The 23,479-nt window shown below is 42.2% G+C and overlaps 1 protein-coding gene across 2 annotated transcripts in view; it reads left to right on the forward strand.

The window, feature by feature from the left end:
• Window positions 1-23,479, forward strand: part of olf413 (DBH like monooxygenase olf413) — a 248,509-nt gene that overhangs the window by 46,581 nt on the left and 178,449 nt on the right. The window contains exon 1 of one of the 2 annotated variants that reach the window (XM_087354358.1): window positions 9,471-9,626. The exons of the other annotated variant lie outside the window; for it this stretch is intronic. Within the exon in view, the coding sequence (XP_087210484.1) occupies window positions 9,588-9,626 (39 nt within the window). The 5' untranslated portion in view covers window positions 9,471-9,587. Of the gene's footprint in view, window positions 1-9,470; window positions 9,627-23,479 lie in introns of those variants that run through there. 2 annotated transcript variants of the gene reach the window in all.

Below are 23,479 nucleotides of genomic sequence, written 5' to 3' on the forward strand. Positions count from 1 at the left end.
GTCCTGTTAGCAGACCCCATAAAACAGAAACTGAATTATTTCTATTGTTTTTTGAGTCTAAGGTAAAATTATTTCCTGAAAATGTTAAAGGATCAATAGATGGAATTGTGAAGAAATATTTCACTTCAATTCTGCGTGATAGGATTTTTTAGGTTACGTCTCGTCACCAATCGCAAATATTGCTTTCTTATATATCAGTCTCGACTTTTATGAATATATTCGTACTTCTAATGATTACTTTTGAGCGACGTTTCTCTCAAGATGTATAAAAAACTTGTTTTTCCTTCAGAAATTTCAGTTGTACATTAATACCGGTAAAAAGCTTCTGGAAAATGTAATGTGTGCAGAAATGGAAGAATGGTTTTGCTTTGTGTTCACGTCCTTGTAGCTTAACAGAACAGTGAATTTCTTGGAGACGTGTATTTGGCTATGTGCACTTCATATCAAATGGAATTTCCATTCACCATTCCAACAGTATTACTCAAAGCTTTGTTCATTCAGTGGACGAAATTTAATGTGGACACGCGAAATTGAATCGCTTTCAGCATATGAATCACTGATGTTGAATTTGCACTCAATATTGTGATATCTTAAATTGTGACATTGCAAAAAAATTCTAAGAAAAATACTTCGAGCTTAGAAGTAGGCTAACTTAGAATTTTATGGCATTACATAACTAGGAATTTAATGAATTTGACAAGCATTAATGATATGTATCATAGAAGATAACACATCTTGGAAAACGTCCATTTGCAAGACAGATAAATAGATGGAAGGTGGTCCTGCGTCGGAGTTTGCGAAGATGCGATTTGATTGTAAGAGGAACTGACTGGGGGATTCTGTCCATTGGCTTAATGTGGTATGAACCTCTCGATTCTCTCACCATGAATGTTATTTTGTTTTGCATATTCTTAATATTAATTTAATATACTCTTATAGGTGTAATGGAATGAGGCATTGAAGTTTAAGCGAACTTTGTGTTTATGTCGTTCTGTGAGAGATGTCAATGTCAGACCTCAGGCAGGAGCATTTATAACATGCACGTGGATCGATGAAAAATGTTCTTAAAATACAAAATGAAAGAGAATACATAAGTAACAGTACCGAAGAAATTTTTTTCCTCATAAAAGGTTAAAAAGTAGATATATTAATTATTTAAAATGTGTCTTTGTCGGTGGAATTGTAAGATGTATATTTAAATATCTGTGCTCTACACCGCAAGAACGTCCCTTAAGCGGTGTTTGACACCAGTTCCCACGTACGTTCAAGCGTAGAAAACAAGGGGACTCTCTAATCACACGTCTTTAAAAATACGCGTTGTCAGGAAAGAGAGACATTTGACAGCGACGATCACATTAATGTAATGGAAGTTCGGGCTCTGCGCACATTTAGTGCGCAGCGATCTTTTATTCCGATGTTAACTCCTGTAGAAGGCCCTGCTACATGCAGCCAGTTAACGTTTTGTGAGCAGAGAGAGCAACGATCAGCGTGTTCTTTACAGTTCGGATGAGAGGAGAGGCACTCGTGTGTAATGTTGACGTAGAGCGTACATGGGAGAAGGGAAGGGATACGCTTTTCACTTGACTACGCCTTTTCTGTTGAAGCCGATCAATCACTGTGAATAATTAATTTTTGAAGGGTCAGGTGTGGGAACACGTAGAGAGATTCTCATTTGGTGTCAACTCGGAGGCCGTGAGAGCGTCAGGCCCGGTGACCTATGAAGAAACAGGTCTCTCCTCCTCCCAGGGTAATCCTGGCATTAGGGTTAAGCGAACGCAGATTAGTGCAGCCATAACACGCGTGTTTGTATCTGGTTCAATGACATGAAAATGTAATTTAATTTTATAATTTGTTATATCAGTTGTGCCATTAAGGTCTTGCTTCTTGTCACTGATAACATTCAACATCTTGATCGTCGTAGGATTTGAGGTTTTCACGGCGGTGAGTCTGAAGATGGCCGTCTTCTAGGTCGGTAAACTTCTACCAGACCACACGGCGGTAGGACCCAGAAGACAGCCATCTTCATCGGCATCATACCCGCGTGGAGCACTGTCCTCAAATGCACGTACTCCTAGGTTTTCCATTTGTGCTACATGTACCGCCAATCTCGCCTTCCTTTAATCTGACGTAGCGGCTACGAATATCTGAGGTTTTGTTTCCAGTGAAGTGCAAAGAAACCTTTCGTCCTCTAGGAGGTTTCCTGTAGGATGTCGGCGGCCTTTTGCTTGCTTTATTATATCTCGTAGGACACAACTGCATGAGTCTGTGGGATGTGTATGAGAGGAATTTAGCGAATGCGAAGGGCTTTAGAGGTACGAAGGGCACATGCGGACAGAAAATCCGATGACCAATGGAAGCTCCTGTGCAAGGTTTAATATCGGAAATTCACGAAGTTTTCGTAGAATTATTCGATGGTGGTATAACCGAAAGTGAATTCTGGCGAAGCTAATTTTAAAACCGATATAAGTCTCGTTACCACGAGACTTTAATCGTGTGCGTAAGTTTCAAACTGAGAGATTGCACTAACGCCATATGGACTTCTTTTCTCACTACCAGTCTCAATGCAGTAAAAATTAATAGACGCATTGAACAAATTGCCTGCTCTTGGCCCAGGTTTGCGCACCTGCGAATTCGGAAATTGTTAGTGCAGTTGCCTTCGATTTCATACTTGATTTCCAACCGGGATGGTCTCCTCCGGAGCAATTGCAAAATCCAGATTTGAACCGACGTTGCAAGCCAGGAGGCCTGCAACTTTCTGCTCAAAAGGTTTGAAATACTGAAGTTGTGACTTGACACTTAAATATTGATTGCAGCAATAATTTATTAAGCACAGATTCGATTTGGACACTTGCCTCTGCATTAAGTGAGATCAAGATTCATAGTATACTCACCAATACTCGCATTGTGCCTTGATTTCTCTTTCTTGCAAGACACAACATCCTTTTCCTTTTCCTTTCATCAGTCTTGAAAAACGAAATGTTAATTACAATATCCCAGTCGTTGAGAGTCAGATACATTCGGACATACAGAGAGAGCGACAAATTACATTTTGCCACAACCCTTCAGGACGTCTTCCTCGGCTCCGGGTGGATTCTTTTTTGGGTTTCATGGACTCCGGCTATCCGCTGAATCAAGTCCTCTTTGAAGGATGATGCAACGAGAGAGTGGAGAGGGGCAAAACGTAATGAAAGCTGGAAGATCTTGTTTTTAGATAAAGGAGAGGTGAGGTTTACATCTCCAATTTAAAACGAGATTCCGCACTTTTACCACAATTTCCAAATCGAGGTTTGCCTACATTTCGTAGTGAAGTAACATGACTTCATTAACTTAATAACTTTAACCCGAAATACATTTTACTGATGGCTAAGTAGAAATGAGAAAAGAGGTGGACGACAGAGCCGATGGAAAGTGGGCCAAGTAATTTTGCAAAGCCACAGTTTGCACGAGGCCCTAAGTTCATCTGTTCATTTTCGCTGTTGACGGAAGATGCTGTGCTTGACTGTGACTGACGTAAGTGACTGGAGACCAGCTTCACGACGTCCTTTCGACTTGACGTATTCTGTGGGACCTAAAATGCCCTTCTGACTGTTTAACGACGGACTGCTTTACTGTCGGCTGTCGGTCACTCCTTCGAGAGTTCTCATTTATTGCAGTCGCATAATATTACGAATCGTGGAATAGTTTATTTCTCATGGGCCGAATCGCAGATTGTCACGCCCTAAACACATTCTATCGGAACCTTTGATTGCCGACAGCTTTACTTTGGACGTAGATGCAGCGGATTTATTTAACGTTGTAATAGTAGACTGAAAAATTTCATTGTGACCACGAAGTTTATGGCAACTATCAACGGCTTCATAATGGCCGTGGTCTCGGTTTATTGCCAATAGCATCATCAGCCATTGAAAATATTCTGAGGTTGTTTCAGGGGGTTAACTTTATTGTATTTTGAAGGGGGAAGGGCAGGGCAAGTGATTGGAGAGGTAGATACTGGACAGGAGAATTTATACTGGCTGAAATGGAAACCATAATATTCATAAACGAGGTGGATATCCAGCGGTAAGAACACCATTTTGCAGTCCACCAAGATTATGTGACGATATTTATTAATCTTGAACAGTAGCAATTATGAAATAGTTTTATTAATTTCCAGTGATTATTAACTACCATTACATTTCATGCATATCCAGTTAAGGAACCAAAGAAATATATTTACTCCGAAAACTTGAAGGAAAAAATCGCTTGGAAGACTTACACGTGGATTGAAATGTGTAATTTTAAAGAAGGGTTAGATAGCGTTCTTAATTTGGTTAAATAAAATAAATTGTGGCTGGCGAGGAAATAATAAATACCCACAAAAATGTTGGGGAAACATTCTAAAAATTAAATTTTTATATACGCTATAATGTAAATTAACCCCACGGGAATAATTTATGAGAAATGTTGTTTTCCTGACGCTCCATAGGGTCCATTGGAAGGCTTTTTGTGTTATAGTAATGTAGCTTTAAATTTTTTTTACGAATATTGACGACTGAGTAACATTTTCCTAGGGAAGGCTTTATAGTGTACTCGGTGAGACTCTGCTTTGGTTTGGGAATTTGCATTTAATTGCAGGAACTTAATTTGCAGAGCTTTTAAATTTCTGATTGATTTCCTACATGTATAATAAATACGATTAATGTACGTTTTTATGTCCCTCTGATGCAATAGAAATGCACACGTAAGTACTAATTCATATCAGATTAGTTTTTAACGAAGTACGGTTTATATGAAAACATTACGGAACAAATTCCAAAGCTTATTCCAGCTGTTACGTAATGCCCCTAATAGGGCAGAGGGACGTATCATCGCGATTAGCAATATGTGTTATAATCCGCTCGATTACAAAATTGCGTCGTGCAAATTAATTACAGTAAAACAAAACTGCATGACTTGATGACAGCGCACGTTGTGTTATCAGGACGGGGAATGTCATTTCCATTGAGCATGCCGCTACAAATTGACATTACAAATATTTTACATCCTGTTTAAAATTGGCGTGCTGGATAACGTAATGTCTGAGCAGGCGTCAGCGGATTTTTCGGATGTATTTGAAATGTTATTCTGCGTCTCGCTTCTCGTCAAGGCACTTGTCATCCTAAGGCCGTGGATCGGAAGAAAACTTGCGAAGGGAGAGGGCAGCTGCTGGTGCGTTGAATACAAAGCCTTGTAGCCCACAAGTGGCGGTCTTCCAACTTTGGATTACACGGGGAGTTGAAAGTACTTCGAGATGTGCAACTACGTGGTTACGAAACGTTAAACAACTTTGGCCCCTTACAAATATCCGCGAGTGATATTCTGACCAGTCAGATTAATTTACTTTTGTCAGTTCTTCAGATTTAATGCTGGACCAAAGCTGTGAGACCTTCAAAAGGGCTGCGACTTCATCCTCAAATTCGCCTCTCTCTCTCTCTCTCTCTCTCTCTCTCTCTCTTAATCATGTACGTGTGTACAGTCTTCTTTACGGAAATTAAAAGGGACGGTAAGTATGAGAAGAATGCATTTAATAAGTACATTCCAATGTTTGTGTTTCCCGCAGAATTAGAACATCTGTCATTGGTCTGAGGGTATTTGAAAACTGGGTGTTGAGGGAAATATTTGAACCAAATTGTGAACACATAATAGTAGTGTTGAAGAAATACATAATACGGACCTTTATAATTTTTACTTTTCATGAAATATCATTTGGTCCATAGAATCAAGACGTAGATTGAGTTAAGCCTGGGAGGTTGAGCGGCTTGAACCTCCGGTTTCCGCAAGAGGCAAAGAATTTTCTTGAGTATGCCACGTAAAATAAGGGTTGAAATCAATGAAGTTAGGGACATCGTCATCAACTCCTACGGATGATTAGGCCTCATCACCTGTTTGAATTCGGAACTGCTTATGACATGTGGCAGTGGCGTGATCCCTGGATGGGTGATCAGACCGTATCTACAGGACAGCAGAGCAGAGAAAGACGCGGACAGACATCCATGCCTTGAGAGGAATCGGAACCCATTATCTCAGCATCCGAGCGGCCAACCCACGCTCTGGACTGTGATAAATGAGCCTAAGTAGGCCGACGCAAACGACACGCAATGGCTGGGTGCACGTCGTTTATGGACAACATAAGAACGAAATCAGAACGCTCTTACGGGAATGAACTATTACCGAAGGAGTATATAAGAATGCTGACTGTATTTGTATAATTGCTCTCTTGCTGCCAGACACGTCCAGCGGCTTCAAGCTTCAAGCTTCAAGCTTCGATTCTGGCTTGGATATTAACAGGACTGAGCGCTGGATGGTTAGAAGTTTATTGCTCGATCAAATTTAATTGAAGTAAATCTATTCACTGGCTAATGAGAAGTTCATGCACCTAATTTCAGACATAAATTTAATTTTGTTTACGCTGTCACTGAACACGTCGTAGTCTAGAACGTTTCACTTTGCTTCGTGCCCGTGTTTGTAACGAGCCGCGGCTTTCACTACCTCGTCCATCGGAAACACGTGAACTGCGTTTCGATATTCGACCAAATCCACGTCCCGTGAGATAAATTACGAACAATGAGGCCCATACACGCTTTGCCTCGCATACGACGAGGTGTGTATGCCCTCCGAAGTGGAGAAGTCATCTTTCTGTGTTTCTGAACTTCGACTACGAAGCCGGAGCCAAATGCCACTCTCCTGACGCAAGTTGAACAAAATACAGTTATTCAGTTACGTTTTGTTGAACTTTTAATTGCCTGCCGTTCATAATCAAACAGATTTAATTAGAAACGAAAATACACGGTATCACAAAATGGAGACGGAACTAACAACAAATAGTCCACGCTGAATTCAAAGACAAAGGCACTGGTCTACATACGAGTACAGACCTCCGGTAGTGTCAACATGCTACTATTTGGCGAAGCTAAGTAAATGTATTTTAACTGTTTTGGGGATTAGTCAGCTTTATCGTCATAGTCAACATGATCTGGTCAGGATGAAGTTTATGCTTTCATTGTCATTTCGAAAGATCTCTGATTTTTAAAAGTCTATTTATCAACTTTACGTCGGCTGCCCGAATGTTTATGCCCCAGTGCCCGCTCTGTTCTTAGGCTTGTTTTAATCGAAACCCGTTGTTTCACAAGTTTTTAGTTTCACATATATTAGAAAGAAATAATGTGTATGTACGTAGTTCACTGAAAGAATTTTGCTCCGCGTAATTTTCTTGATTAAACATCAAAGAAAATAGCTGAGATTTAGAGTCTACTGATACTAAGCAGGTATAAAAGTAGTTTTTTGAAAGTAAAGTTTCTATATAAAAATTTAATCTGATCACAATAAATTTTTACTGAAAGAAATTTGGAGCAAATCTTTTTGATTGACTGACGTACCTCGTTTGTGCCATTTCCAGTAGAAGTTAATTAAGAAGGCGTAACTTCAGCTGCATTTTTAGAAATAAAGTTCTTCAGTATAACTGCGTTCGGTGCATGAATAATACGGAGATTCTCGATTGCATTTGTTTGCAAATGAAAACGTTTTGCTACAACTGTACAGCGTAACTTAACTTGAATGTTGAGAACTCAAATCTCTGCCACAGAGCCAGTTATGCAGTGTTATAATTATGGCTGCACCAAGGAAAACTTCTATTAACATTATTACGCGCATATAATTTGACGAAGTTTCTTCACTCCGAAACTTCCGTCTCTGTTTGTGGATAACGATTTAACTTGGCTCAAAGCGCAGATTCAGAACAAAGTACAACAGGGCGCAAAAACATTTCTCCAGTGCGCCACAGCAAAGTAAACGAGCTACTTCGTCGTAGATTGTACAGTGTGCCACAAGAAAATTTCCCCTTCTGCTTCCGTCCACTTTGTGGAATGCATGAAAGTGAGTGCAGATTATGAGAGAAGATTATGTCCGAATTTTTATTTATCTCAATCCGTAAGCGTGTGTCTTATCGGAAATTACTTAACGTGTTTAGATTGGATTTGTTGTCGGTGGCCCACAGTGCGAAATCTTGAACATTACCCAATAGACGTGTTCGATACGTCTACAAATTTCTTGTCTCCGATCGCGCTGTTCAGAGGAAGCCCACATGCAGATAGAAACTGCCTTTAGCACTTAACTGGAGCAGTTTCTTAAGCCCAGTTTTGGTATAAAAAACAGCGTATTTTAAGTTATTTAATTTGTAACTGAACTAAGCCGCCTCCTTCTTCAGATGACTTATGTTTTCATTGCAACTTTTGTCATTCGTTACTAATATTTGTTGTTTCGTTACATAAATTCTCCTGATGATTTTCTGAATATTGCAGCAAAGGAGCATTCATGACAGTGATCTGAGGTAAATGTCATTTGTGGTTTGTGACGCGTGCACTGAGGAAAAAGATGGACCTTAACTGCCTTCTGCGATGTTGCGTCGCGTAGGTTGGCAAAAGTTCGCCTGAGTTCTAGAGGTGCTTATTGCCTCGATCATCAGGAGAATGAATGCTGGGTCTGAAGACCTCTGGGACGTGGGTTGCCTTCTACCAGGCCACACGTCGCCACAACCCGTCACTTTAATGGCAGTTACTTATTCTAAGCATGTTTCTACGGAATCCTTTGTCGCTCCAGAAATATCAGATTTCTATGTAGCCTAAACTTGGAAATAGCTGAGGAGTTTAAGCCGCGTTAGATGCTTCTGTTTGATTACAAGTTTCCTTTCGTCATTACATTTTTATTTCTGTTTTGTCCTGTTCCTTCCACTCTCCTTCAGTCTTTCTGCCGTCACAGCTCCGGAGTGCATTCACCAGGCTCATCTGCCATTGCTGGCATCTCAACTCCACGTATGTGGTCGCCAGAGCGTTGTTAAGGGCCCGGTTCTCGTCTATTGGAATCCGTCTTAAGACGTTGTCCGTTGGTTATTTTCTGACACTCAAATAGATTCTTGACAGTTACCAATGTTTCGGAGTAACATTCTTCCTCCATCTTCAGGGCTGAAGACGGAGGCCGTGTGTACCTTCAGAACACTGGAACCTGCCTGAAAGTTCACACGCTGTTTCGGCCCAGAAGACCGACCAACATCCACAGGTTTAATATATCTCGTTAGGCTTATGCGTATTTCTGATGGAACTGTTTACTGTTCTCATATAAACATCGAATTTCATCAATCGATCAGTGGCCGCGCTGCTCCCAAGGTGCTCACACTCTGATATCACAGGTTCGAATCCGACTCGAGGCCTGTGTGAGTCCGAGCCTTCCTGTGGTTGTGGTAGCAGCAACGCCTCGCAACCACCCCCCACTCCACCCCATCTCGTCCAAAGTTTCCCATCAAATGTCAAACAAACGAACGTCAAGGCACAGAGTGGAATACAACATCCGCGTGTCGTTGTTGCTTGAAAGCGTTCTTCGGAGTAACTGAGGAAGAGGGAGGCCGAAATGTGCGGGGCGAACGCGAGTCGCTGCGTGGACTAGCGCCGACTTGCGGGCGGAGGCAGTCAGTTGCTTCTCGGCAGCGCGAGTGGTCGGTCGTGTCGCGTCGCCGCGGTGTAAGTTTTCGTTTGTTGGTCCGAGTGTTCACGCCGTAGTGATCTAGTAACATCGAATGCATGCGATCGCTCCATCGACTTTGGATACGTCGCACAAAGGTGAGTTCCTGTTACCAGCTTTCGAAAAGAAGAAACTTGGTCGTAGACACATTCCGTCTCTTAAAGAATCGGCGTGCGCTGGTTGCCGTCTCCGAAACACAACAGCTCAGTTGAGATTGCACACGCGAATCAAATGCGGCAGATCAACCGAATTTTAAGACGACGTGCGATCAACACTGGCCTCGTAGTTGAAGCGGGCAAAACGTGGCCCGACTCTGAATGCGTGAAACATAATTTACGAGAAATAGAATAATTCAGATTCCACTTTCGTGTTGCCCCGAACAAAAGTCGAGTGTACAAAGCGTACATAATTTTTGTAATTTATTGCTGAATCTCCGATACGAATAATTAGGCCCATTTTACTTCCCGCATCAGAATAAATCGTTTACCTTCTTTGTCCATGTAACTCGCACGCACTTAGAAAGAGGATATGGAAAGGGAATGCTTAAACTTAAGACGAGAGTGTTTCATTATTCAAGTTTAATACACGAATTTGCTACGTCCAAGTCTCGTAAGAATTTATCACTTATTCACAGCATCTGTAAAGAGACGTATGTCATTATGAGTCGGTGTAATCTATGTATTACATTCTGCATTACTCACAAAAAAGTTACGCGGACTTACAGAACTGACTTAAAACGGGTTTAAGTTGTTAAGTAAATTCTGCTGTTCGTTATATTTTTCGGTAAAATTTGTTCCGACGAATTTCGTGTTGCTTTTCTTATGAACTCAATACAGAACACACTTGGACGTTTCGAGGCGTGTCGGTCAGCGGAGGAAACGTCAATTGCAGCAAGAAATTGCATACACATTGAAAACCCCCCCCTCGGCCTCAGGCTGCCCAAGGATCAGTGTGGCAATTGCTGTTTTGCGAATCTCTGGCGACTGCCTCTGAAGTGTTTTTGATCTTGACAAAAGAAATGTTTCTCTTTTGCCGCATTTAACTGAGTTTCAGGAAACATTTGACGTACCGAGCCCTTAAAAGTTCACTGCGTAGGTTTTGTCCACGATATCGTCTCGCTATTTCTATGCATTTGAGCCACGAAGGAACTGAAATACGAGTTTGTTTCTATTTCTGAAGCAAGGTCTCCGTTTGAGGCGGCCTTTGATTAAAATGACAAAAGGAAGCCGGTGGTCGGGCCTACGCGACACAATCTTAGGCGTCGTCTCGTGCTTTAGCACAGAGAATGTCGCTTTATTCCCATAACAGATACAAATTTTTGTATGCATCGACGTCATGCGCTTATGTGATGACGCCTACTGTAAGCTGCAATCGAAGAGAAGACGCCGATCTCGAGTTGAAAGTTTTGATTGAGATATATTTAGTCGCAAAGAAATGATCGAGCATGGAAAATGCTTTCTTCAGCTTCTAAAATTGGTCTTGGATTCGTTTCGAAAATTTCTTTGAGCAAGTCCGCGGACGCCTGAAGTTCGTGCTTTCCGACTTTTCAAATGAAGCTGGGAAAACAAATTCTAAGTATGATGATAATCGTATTCTGGGAACTTGCGGCCGCTTAGTCTTCACCGACGTTTCAGAGGTTCTTCGTGCCTCCGTCATCCATGATGTGTGAAATCATAACTCAAATACTCTAACGTTTACATAAATATACGTAACTAATCGTTATTATTTGTAAATGATAAACTTTGGAATTTGAACTTCGCCGTATCTCTGCGTTGCTCGATTCAGATGTCCGGCGCCACGTGTCATGTCTCGCGACTTGCCGTTTGTCTAACATTTACTTCGTAATTTAATGTCGAAACGACCGTCGGCTATCGACGGTTTCATTTCCACAAAGGTTCATCACACTGCCATCTGTTATCGCGCGAAATTGCCTTTTCTGGAGTGACTGCACGTAGGCCTACCTGAATAATTAAGCATTCGAAACTTTTTTTGAGATCTCCGTTGATAAGCTAAGGTTTGACGTTGTTTGTGAATTGTATTTACATTCGAAGTTTGGTCTTTTGAGAGTTACTCATTGTCACTAGCAATTTTGTTTTGTTCCAATTTCTGAGAGGAATTATGAGTCAATGTGTGTGCGTGCTGACTGTTCGCTGCTTCGTACAAAAATAAAGACAACGATTACAGCGGCATTCTGTTGTTCGATGTAAGTCACAGACGGACACATCGCAACTTCAGTCCTGTTATAACTCGGCGTTACCCGAGGAAGATCTAAGGCTTTGCAAGCGTCAGGGAACAGTCTTCATAACGCGAGCCCATAGGTCTTCAGATGCGGAGAAGCTATTCAGCTGTTTTTGTGTTTAAGGACACATCTGAAATCTGAGGTCATCACACCTTGTGGGCTCCGAAACGTCTGCAACCGCATATAAAATGACGGGGCGTCACAGTCCAGAAAACCTAACCTAACCTATCGCACCCGAGACTTTTATTCGGCTGAGCACGACGTCCAATTTCTCAAATTTAATTTTCTGGCGTGTCAAAAATTCTGTGCGTTCTTGGGACGTTCTCGTTCGTAGTTAATCGCTGAGCGTCATCCTGACGGCGTAGCAAACCGGAATTACTGTGTCACTGTTGCAGGTACGTCGGACGGACTAGCTCTCTCACGCTGTTGCTTTGCGTTGGAACTCGGGGGGAGCTTGAACACGCATCTGTCAATGTAACCCCCGCGTCAGTTTCTTCTATTGAAACACCAAAACACGAGCTCTGGTAGGTTCAGGATGAGCTCGCAGCGGCTTCACGACCATAGATCAGGCTAACCATTATTACGCGTGTCAAACTCTGGCTGTGGCTTGAAATGGCAGCATCTTCGTGCATGTGGAGCTCAGTCTGCGGGTTTCACGTTACACTAAGACTTCCCTCTTTCTTTCCGTTGTCCCGGCAGGGTGTCAAGAATCCTCACAGAATTGTTCCTCTTTCTCCGAGGTAAGGCTGGGAGATAATCCGGGGGGTTGCTTCAACCAGCCGTGTTTGTTTGGGATCCTCGGGCCTTTACAAGTTACTGATACCCAATAGGTCCAGCTCCAAGCTCTTATAATGGCCATTATCTGTAGGAACTGTTAGCTTAAGAAAGAACCAACCGCCTTCATATCGTTTCCGCTTACAAACACCGAAATCTCGCAGACTAGACGCCTTGTAGTCGTTTCCTCTGCACATTCTGCCTCTGTGAGTGAATATCGAAATTATGTATGCTTTAGTCGACACCACCAGCAATTAAGTTCGTGCTTTCAGAACTGGTAGTTACGAAGTACTTCATGGAAGTCCGTGTTGACCCACCCTGGTCCCGCAAACTTTATTTCATTGTCGTCATCCAATACCCATTGTCAAATAAGTTCCCTTCAGAAATTATGAATGTATTTAATGTTTCCATCATTCGAACTACAAGTTTTCCGGAATTAAGGGTCTACGTATCGCAACTTTTACTAATCACTGAAGTGCCCTTTACTTAACATCGTCCGATTTCGTTTTTCTAGCATTTTGTTTCCAAATTTTTTTTAGTGATTTTCATTTCAGAATCATCCAAATCTTTAATGTGATTGAAAATAAATAATGCGACTTTAGTTACTTAGGTACAAACACGAACACGTTAATTCCATCCTCAGACGTGTTTAGACATTGACGAAATTTAAGATGCTGTGAACGATTTTAAATGGTTCTTTGGCTAAGTTCTTGCTAATTTGTGAAAGAATTTCGACTTTCCTCTGTTTCTTGTTTGCTTTCTAAATCGTCAGTGAACACCTTTTATTTCTGTAACCAGGAGTAGAGATCAATTAACAGAACTCTAAAGAAAACAGAATGAAGTTGCTATGATATATTCTCCGTCTTGTATTTGGTCTCTACTCGGATCTACGTATAACCGTTGTACTTTGTCTCATATTCCTGGAGACGGATCTGTCAACCTGAGATACGGTGATAACACAATTTCCGTTTGCCGTCACAGATTGCCTGTGTATCCATTTTCGAGGACGTACGGAGGCTATTCAGTGCCCGTATTGTTTCTTAAATGAGCGTCTTCTGACGCTAGTTTCTGCTAGCCGCGGGTCTCTAAACACAAGATTCACAAGAATACGTAGCAATCAGTCTGAATACGCTTGATTTCTATCATGTAACACTTCCCTGAACTTGTATTAGTGATTCAAAGTCAGGGGACTTCTCGAATTAATACAAACATTGAACATAATTTGGATTTGGTTGTAATTCAATAAAATGTCCCTAGATGCAAGAATTGTTTTGACATTTGTGCCGCTCTACGCGAAGTATCTCCATAGTTAATAAAGCATTGGTAAATGTGCGAACTAATCGATACTGATTTTGTGTATTGTCAATGTTTTATCGTTTTAAAGCAGAGTAGGCCTTACTGTGCATTTGTGCCGGCTGTGTTAAAAGGCAAAGTCATCTCTTTTACGTTGTGTTATCGGCACGCAATTTTAATCTGCGGATCAGCGGTGATAGCTTTTATTAATTTTGTATTGAAACTTCATATATATTTACGTTATATAAATTAGTTTCAATTGAAAATATCGATTGTATCCAACACTTATTTCCTGTAGCGTGCCATTGGCAGTCGACGTTGGGAATTTCTAAACTAGAAGCTCCTTCTTTTCGGTGTTTGTTTACTTATTTGTGTCATTTGGAGTGAAATCGCCGCGTCTACGGCCGACGACTGACCTGCCGGAATGGTCTCGGCCTCCCGAGCGCCCTCGACGCGGTCACGCGCACTCTGTCCGTCGGACTACGCTTACTCCCGCGAGCGGACACTCTGAGGAAAGTAAATTAACCATCTCCTCCCCCCAGAGTATTGAAGCAACAGACAGGCTACAGTGTTTTGTCATATACTGCCTCCCCGTCTGTCTCAAAATGAGTTTGTGGGGTGCAGACCGCTAAAAGCATTCAGGTCTTCTTTTGTAAAAAGGTAGCAAGTGATTCGTTTCTCCGTCTTTATGATAAGGTTTGGAGGGGACTTTCAGTGAAAAGCAGAGAAAAGCTGCGAAGGGTAGGGAACACAAGAAACAGACCGTCAGACTTCAATCTTCAATTCAGGCCTTCAGATGGTGGGGGCGGGCTTTGGCAGAGTACGAGCTGTGAATTACAATGCGTCTATGAGTGACAGTGAACGAGAGAGACAACTGCTTCAGTTGTAAATGCACTGCCCAAGCTAGGCAGGCCGTCCCGCGGATTAAATTACGCAGCGTTCCATTTAGAACACTACCCCTGCCTGCAACTTCAGCTTTAAACATTCTTGAAATCAATATAAGAGGACAGATAAGTTATTTTATCAGCGTTTGTTATGAAGAACTTCAAGACAGCTTCACAGATATGTCAAAAATGTCCGCCACCGTCTCGAAAAGAAGACCCCGGCATTTCTAGAGCCTTTCCCGCGTCAGACAGTGTCCTCAAAGAGATTGTTTATGCTAACCATCATTTCTAGCATTGAAGCTCGCACCAAAAGTAGACAATTCTCCGATCTGCATTGCAGGCAAATGCAAACCAACGATGTGCATGATGGGATGACAGTAAAAGCTGTGAACTTTTGTTAACGGTACCAGCAAGGACCTTATTTGTGACTATTGCATAAAGCCCGTCACTTCTTTCGGGTTTCGATTGCCTCATCGGAAGGACCTCCTCAAGCTCTGTTTTCGGAGAAGGCATCTACAGCTTAATGCTTAGCATGAACACACTCGTAGTAGGGAGCCACCTATTCACTGCATATGAATAAATTATTCGGGATTACAACTCCGCTCAGGTTATCCGATGACGACCCGGACTGAGAACCATCTCTTCATGATGTGAACGCAACCCCTGCTCGGCGTCTGTGTACCATAACACCTTCCATCGTCCTCAACATGCTTTGAAAACCAGTGAGCCTGAGCGCAAATTAATTTTACCTTTCCAGTCCGCGTTCTTCTCTAACCAAGGAGTGAACGCCGTTGGGTGATCCATCATCTTCCAGCGAGTTGGTTGCGCTGTCTCTTACTTTGCTGGAAACAGCCCCTCTTCGGTCCGGGCAAGGGTGGGATTAATCTGGCCCTCGACCTGCAGGGGTCACGCACATGACCTTTCCGGTCGGTTGCTAACATCTCCTCATTTTCGTCTCTGCGTCTTCCTACGCTCATCCACTTTTACTACGGAGCACTGAGACCAAGTTTTGAGATTCCGCTCTGTATTTCAGTCTGATCGCTGTTATCCCGACTTCAAGTCTTTCCCTTTACTGAGGTGTAAAGACTGCAATGACGCAGCGGGGTTTCGATTCCAGTTCTAGGCGTTGGAATTCCTCTCTTTACCACTTTGTAAAGGCTTTATACCCCACTAAACTCATTGTTCTGGTTGTGCGAGCTCCTTCCTTGGACGACCACTGATCTCCGTCTGGTGCAGAGAACAAGAATTTGCAGACTTTTCCTCAATGCCATAATAAACCTTAGAGTTTTTACAGTAGTTGTTCTTCCTTTCACAATCATTTATCAGATACACGTTCTTACCGTAAACACTGACGAACGTATTAGGTTTGACAAATAATGAGCTAATTATTCGACAGATAGAGGACACGTTTCGGAAGTCACTCTAATGAAATAATATCGCAGTTCTCTAAATGATAGCATTTGTGAAGAAATCCCATATGAACGCTGGAATTTTGATACACAAAGCCGCCCTTGAAGGGGCTTCGTATTTTAATAAATGGCTGTAGCGTAGACTACGTTTACATTGCAAATTAGAAGGGGAGGCATTTTAGAGTGTGCACAGATTTCTGAATGTAGTGGCACTATTGTATTGAAATAAGAAAGAATCCTTGACGAAATGCTGAAACAATGGCTGTTTCCATGCTAATTTATTATACCAAGTCAGCGACTTGAAGTAAGATCGATCAGCATAAATCCAGTCGGCAGAGAGGGTTTTAAAGATCTGTCAAAGATTGTACATGATTAGACAGAAAAACGAATGAAGATATCAGAACCGAATTAGAAATACACTGAACCAGATGAATGCGGACTGAACATGGCGAAGAATACCTGAAATGGAAACCGAGATATTTAGTTGGCGAGGGCGAAAGACTCGGGCCGCATCTTGAGGGCGAGAGGTGGAAGGAGAAGAAGAAGTCTCCTCTCGAGTAGCCTCGCCCAAAGATTAATGGACCGCGCTGTTTGGAAATGGTCGAGAAGATGATGCTTACAATTTTAAAGCCTGCCTCTCTCCGCTGTAATGTAAAACAAGGTATAACGCACGTGTTCCGAATTTTTGCCATTAAAGATGTTTATAGATGATTGGCGCGCACAGAAATGATCACATAAGCCGACACTCACTTCCGATTTATTAAATGACACTGCTGTTGGCGAACATGATCCCGGCTTCAAATATCGGCCAGTACACTGTCGATCCTGAGGTTTTCGTAGCCTCCCTTTAGGCAAATTCCTGGACGGTACCAAAATTAAACCACTGCATCTTCCTTCGATATCCTGACGACATAAAGTAATCCGAGCCACTGTGAATCTCGTTTAATAAATGACAAGGAAATTGACCCGAAGTTCAAGAATTAAGGATTTGCTTAATATTAATAATAGAATTACTTTTGGCTGTGGTCTCGCTACGTTGATAAACGTTTGCTGTTTCTCAATTTTAAACTCTCTGTTTTGTCATTTCAGAGTCTTACGTACTTCGAAGGTTTAATATTTTATCTAACACTGTTCTAACAAACCCCGAGCGTGGAACACTGCTCATAACAAGGACCTCCATTTCACAAAGTCCTGAGACAGTATATTAATTCTCCGGTTACCATCATGTTCCTTAAATGATGGCATAGTCAACATTGTACTTTAAGCAAAATGATATTTTTGAACTTCAACAGCCACACCAATAACATTGAAATAACAATCATGATTTTACTGTTCTGGACTTCTCCTTGCACTGAAAAAGATGAGCTTCGAGATTTGATCAAAAGACCTGCCACATCGCAGTCAGACATCCCGTGTGGAATGTATGTTTACGAAGATACGGAACTATCATTAAGAAGGGCTCTAACAGAACGGTGCAGGGCCAGAATCTGGGGCTTGTCCCAGGATTCAATCGATTGTGACCACAGTTTGCAACAACACTGCCGCTGCGGAGTTCTGCCGGAGTCACCGGAACAATGGTTTCTGCCAGTGGCGGCTTGAATATTTATTACTGAACTGAATTTAATGAGAATGTGGCCTAACTGGAGGTAATAAATCCTTTAGAAATGCAGCGAAGTTAAAACGCTTAGAAATGTTAGTAAGACGTCAAAATTACATTCACGCTCGTAGCCGGAGCGACTTGTACGTACCATGGGGGTCAGAACATTTTTGTCTGGTGGGTGAGAACTGGTTTAATTGGCTCAGAGTAGTGCCCAGTGTCGTGGTTTTTGACGGACGGTAATTAAATTCCTAATTCCATGAAACGGGTAATTTTTTTTAGACAAAATGAGGTACTGTTAGCTTACAAGAAGAAATACACGCTGTATTATTTGTAGAAATGACGAACTGGTGAATAAGGGAAATTCATAAAGGAAGAACGTGGATGGAACTGTTGTGTTGTGTCTGATGAGAAGCCAATTAAAATATCTGTACAGTCAGTCTGGAGAACCTAATCAAAGTTTAACACATTATGCTTCATGCCGATGAAACATTGGTTTTCCCGATGTTCTACTGCCAGTTCGGTTGTGTCAACTTTCCGACAGTACACACAGACCTCATCTCCACACTAATTACCTGTCAGTCTCCTTGTCTAGTAGTTTAAGCACACACGCTTCGTATATCCGACTGTACATAACATCCTTCCCAACTCTTCCTGTTAGAGACTACCATCTTTGTTGATAAGCTCGTTATTAGACATCGAATTTCGTTGTAGTAATAGGATTTTTGAAACCGAAGTTATTTCTGTAAGAATTGTCAGTCTCTATTTTAATGGCTTCCTGCAATTACCATTTCTATCGGCTATTAATTGTTATGATTTGCTGCCCTGAAAGTGGGCGAAATGGGAAATAAGTTGTAGGAAGTTCATAATAACAATTATAATGTCAACAACAATTTGGAAAGTGCAAGTGGTTTGTCGAGGTAAGAAGTTGTGTTGTGATGTTTTTAAAACGCATTTTCATCGCAATACCACCGCAGCCATTTTGCCATTATTCTCTCTCTCTCTCTCTCTCTCTCTCTCTCTCTCTCTATTCACGTAACTTGAGACAATAAGGCGCACTTTTTTGTGTAATTTGATTTGGTTTGTTCCACGCATTTTCAAAATTTGTTTTTGTCCGACTGAGCAAAACTGGATTCCAGACTCCCTGGCGATTCATTTGCTGAATTTGTGTCCGCGCTCGTGTTTGTGTGCACGTTCATGCATTGCGGTGTGAGGTTTTGCATGGCCGTGTCCCAAACTGCAAGCCCATAGCCTGCTTTAATATCAGTGATAAACCCCAAAAATGATTTCGGAGTAATCAGTTGTTTCCGACGACCTATCAACGCTAACACGACTGAGTTGGTAGGATCTGAGGTTTTTACGGCGGTGAGTCTGAAGATGGCCGGCCGTCTTCACGCTAATAATTTGCTCAGCTGGTAAAAATATTTCTCGCCTTTCATGAAACCCGAAGCGTCATTACCGTGCTCGCAAGAAACCGCCACTGGAGCCTCTCCCGTTGCAGATTAATCCACTGCACACTCACACAACGTTTTACTTTGGTACCTTTCTAATTCAATTAATCTTCCCCTTTTTTCCCTGTGTTTTCTCTTCGTCGGCTCTTTCACTAAATTATTGTTTGCGTTTCCCATCCCTCCCCTTCGTGCAACGTACTCCGCCCACCTCTTCCTCCTTGATTTCATCACCTTAATAATATTCTGTGAAGAACACAAATTATGAAGTTCCCCATTTTGCGGTTAAATCCATCCTGTCACTCCTCTCTGTTCGGTTCATATTTCCTCCTGAGGAAGGGACGCTCATTCAACATCTTTGCTGCTGAACTCGGCTTTTAGGAGGCCTTGGCGTCACCTCCCGCATCTCTGGGTTTCGTTGTATTGAGGACAGCGAATGCCTGCCGAATTAATTTTACTCCTGGGAGGCTCAGTGCTGAATTATTGACCCATAGACGTCTCTTACATAAGATCGAGTGAGCAGCGAGCATTATTTCCGTGTTATTTTCGAAGAACGCCACCGTCTATTAGGACGAACTTCTGGTGAGATTCGTATCGTGGACATCCCGAGTGACGAAGCCGCGGTGTGTTTGACCCGGCTGGCAGTTGTGTCAGGTTGAGTCGCGATCCGTTTATTAGCTCTCCGATGCTCCAGGTTCGACACCCGCCCCGAATGACGTCTTGTGGTATTCTCACTTCGTCCAGGCGAATTCGTGAATATCAGCTTAAATGGGCCACTTCAGCTTCAGATCTTTTCCAGTTAATTTCAGTTCTCTAGGGGTGTTTGGAATAAGGTGGCGCTACTTTTCTCTTTGATCTTCATTTAGTGCATGCATTCTTAGTTAGGAACGCTTTCATTAGGCCACATGTGTTGCAGTTGAGCTTTAGAAACTGTACTTTGTGTCAGAAGGTTTCAGTATATCGGAATTAATTCCGTCGTGGAACGGACGTGGGTGGAAGAACGAGAAGGGTGAAAATGCACAAGAGAGAGGGAGAGAGAGAGAGAGAGAGGCACGAAACATATGAGAGGAATAGAAGAACTACGACTTCGTGGAGTTCTGTCCCTGAAAGAAGCTGCCTGCTCCTAAGGGCAAGGATTACGTGTGCGCCTGTAAGTAGGCACTGTGTCCCCCGCAAGACTCCCACCAGCTGCGTCTTTCCAGAATCAAACGCCGAGAGTTTCTGGAATCTGTACTTGCCAGTAAGAGGTCTCCGTTTTTCCACTTTCAATTAAAAGAAATTATTTGAGCTAGCGTTTCGCTTTGATGAAGCCTCTTTCGGTTTAACAGTACTTAAACTGATGAGACCTCAAACAGTCGAAAGGACTTTCTACTGGAGTCTTCTTTAAAACACACAGATTTTACTAAGAGGCTGGGGGGAAAAATTTCTGTTATTATCTGCTTCGTAATATTTAATCTTTAATAAAAATTAGCTTAATCGAATCAAGAATTCTCGGGGAGCGCAGGGACAGATGAGGAACTTATGCAGAATTGTTGTCCGATGTGTGACGGAAATGGATTGCTCGATACACCAACGCTGAGGTGGTACAATGATCTTAAAATTGATAAATTAACCAGCCCCTTGTTCTGCGTTTGCATATGTTTGACCTATATGTAGTTGGATGTGGTATGCGTGTAGGCTTAAATCACAATGAAAGATGCTGCATTATAATATTTTTAGTGTCCCACCATTTGCCTATAGTAACTAAGGAAAACCACGAGAACTCCGTCAAGGCAGCCGTTCACCGGGTCGAAGTTCCGTCCCTGAGAGTCTCAAATAGTGATCCTGTGTGTAATCGATACTCTACACTGTTCGATTGTGTATTTTTGCAGTTCTGCTAATCAGTCAATTCTCTGGTTTCTGTCGTGAGCTGGATGCAGGTAACTTCAAATCGGTCTTCAGGCGTGATTTGTGTGCTTCTGATTAAATTCTTCTTGGAGAAAAGGTACAAGGGAGAAACCAGCGGAATAATACATTGGAACATAGTCCGTGGAGGAGGACACGTTCCTGGAAAATCTTCGCGGACGGAGAATCTCACAGTCACGACCTAAATTATGGTTGATGCTCCGTTAATTTACCCCGCAGTACAAACAGAGAGGAATGTGCAAGAAATAAGTCGTGGATGATTTTAATCCCAGTTTTCGTAGGTGTGAGGAACGTGTAGCAGATTAGAGAATTGATTGCACCAACAGTAGTTATGTATGTAGCGTACAAGATGGAAACAGAAATTGGCGGTCGCATCCACTTTGATGGACAGTCCTGCCACTCACCTACAGAGACTGAGAAAATTCACGGAAACCATTAGTGTACCTGTAAGGTCTAATTAGAGGTCCTAGGAGGAGGTTCTCAGGAAGTAATTCTGATTTAAGTAACATATAAAAATTTGGTCCTATTTTGAGCCGGTGTGGGGCAACGGCTTTTTGAAATGTTTAAGCAACAAATTCCTGCTTCGGCAGAACTGGGCACCGCTTCGGTTGACGACACAAACACTTACTTGTACGTGCTTTGATATGTGGCATTAGTCTCCAAAGTCACAGTCTACTTCAATCAGCGTTGGCCGCTGAGATCTCTGGCCTTAAGTTCCTTTCATTTCTTTATATGGAATTTATGCAGCATTTTACCAATTTTTTTAAAATCTGAATGTGGTCGGTACGTGATGAGGTTTTGCATTCTCTTTAAGATGTAGGTTAGTTGACTCCGACGGATGGTAACACAAACTAAGATATTTTAACAAAGAGATGATATGCTTTAAATTGTCAGCAAAGCAGCGGCTTGGTGTATTTTTCTCTCCTTGTGCTATCGGATGTCCGAGTCTTGGTCCAGCGACAAACTTAATTTGGAGAAAACGCCTTTAGGAGAATTTTAGAGAAGTAAACGTGATCCTAGGACATGATTACTGTGCAAAGAAGAAAAAGAACAATAATCGGAGAGGCACGAAATGGGGCGATGCATGAATAAAGATGGAGTTTGAAGGCGCCTGGAAGTAAATGAAATAAGAAACTGCGTGTCGAGACGCGTAAATACATTTTATTTGTTGCGTGTATTTAACTTCTTCTCGCTGGCTTTCGCGCCCACGCTGCAGTTTATAAAATGAACCAAGACAATATTCAGATAGTAAGCCGCTTAGATTTCGTATCAAATTTCAATGAGTAACAAAATTTCTAAATTAAAACATTCTTATGGAACAAAATAAATTTTCGGCGAGTATCTTGCTCTCTCCGTAACAAACAAACAAACAAACAGACCGCAAGTTGCTGAGAATCGCTGGTTGTCTACTGTATCTGGTCGCCTAGTCTCACAGTTGTAAGAAAAGTGAATCGTGTTCCTGAACCGGCGTCATGGAAAGAAACCCTTATTTTGGATTTCTGTTTGGTTACCGGCTGTACTGATAGCGGTTTTCCTCAGTCCACGAAGTTTTTGGACAGTACAGATTGAAAAATGCTACTGACATCCCGTCGCTGAGTAGCTCATCCTTCTAAGAAATCGGAATTAAAGAATCCCTAAACATCATCGCCGTAATTCTTTCGTGTTCTTAAGAGAGTCTCTAACTGAATACGATTGTAATCCTGTTAACTCGTGTGCGCCAGTGATTCATTGAAGACACTTTATTGTGAGATTTCGAAGATTAACGGAGTCTGCACGTGGGGATGTTTTTTTTTTTAGAAACTTACGGAATGATGGACAGGCCAATGCAGCCTCTGCTTAGCTTTGTAAATGTGGCCAGCTTAACGGGAGACGTGGAAGAAATTACCACTCGCGCAGTAAAACAACGTCCATTCATCTCGAGCACTTCCATCGGTCCATAGAATATTGAGGCCCTGCTCTGCCCTCGTCCTGGTTTTTCTTACCTCATTTTACCTGCATTTATAGCAGAGCTACTTTGCGCGGCCATTCACTGAACATCTGCTCGTACTATTTCGAGATTTATTAGAGTTTGATTATAGCGTTAAGTTCTAAACGCCCACTGCTACTGCAAGGCAGCCGTGACATTTTTCAGCGCACGCGCAGTTGAGCCTCGCGTTCAAGCAGGTTTTAATCTTTTCGGCTCTTAGAAATGGCAACCTCTTAAACGACACGTGGAAGTTAGTGCACTGAAAACGCAAGCGTTGATTTCTATCTTACTTGGGATCTACCCATTTCCTTCTTTCCACGGGGTGAAGCGGCCGGGGCGTGGTGCTGACCACTGACCTGACGATGGGCGACGGTATCCTTGCTGCAGCCACCATTATCGCCCTGATGATGGTGGCAGCAAGGAGCTGCGAAACGTC

This window comes from Zootermopsis nevadensis, unplaced genomic scaffold (assembly GCF_977971745.1).
Source record: "Zootermopsis nevadensis isolate Lab colony 2312 unplaced genomic scaffold, Znev_1.0 Znev_ptg000023l, whole genome shotgun sequence".
NCBI classification, from domain to species: Eukaryota; Metazoa; Arthropoda; class Insecta; order Blattodea; family Termopsidae; genus Zootermopsis; species Zootermopsis nevadensis.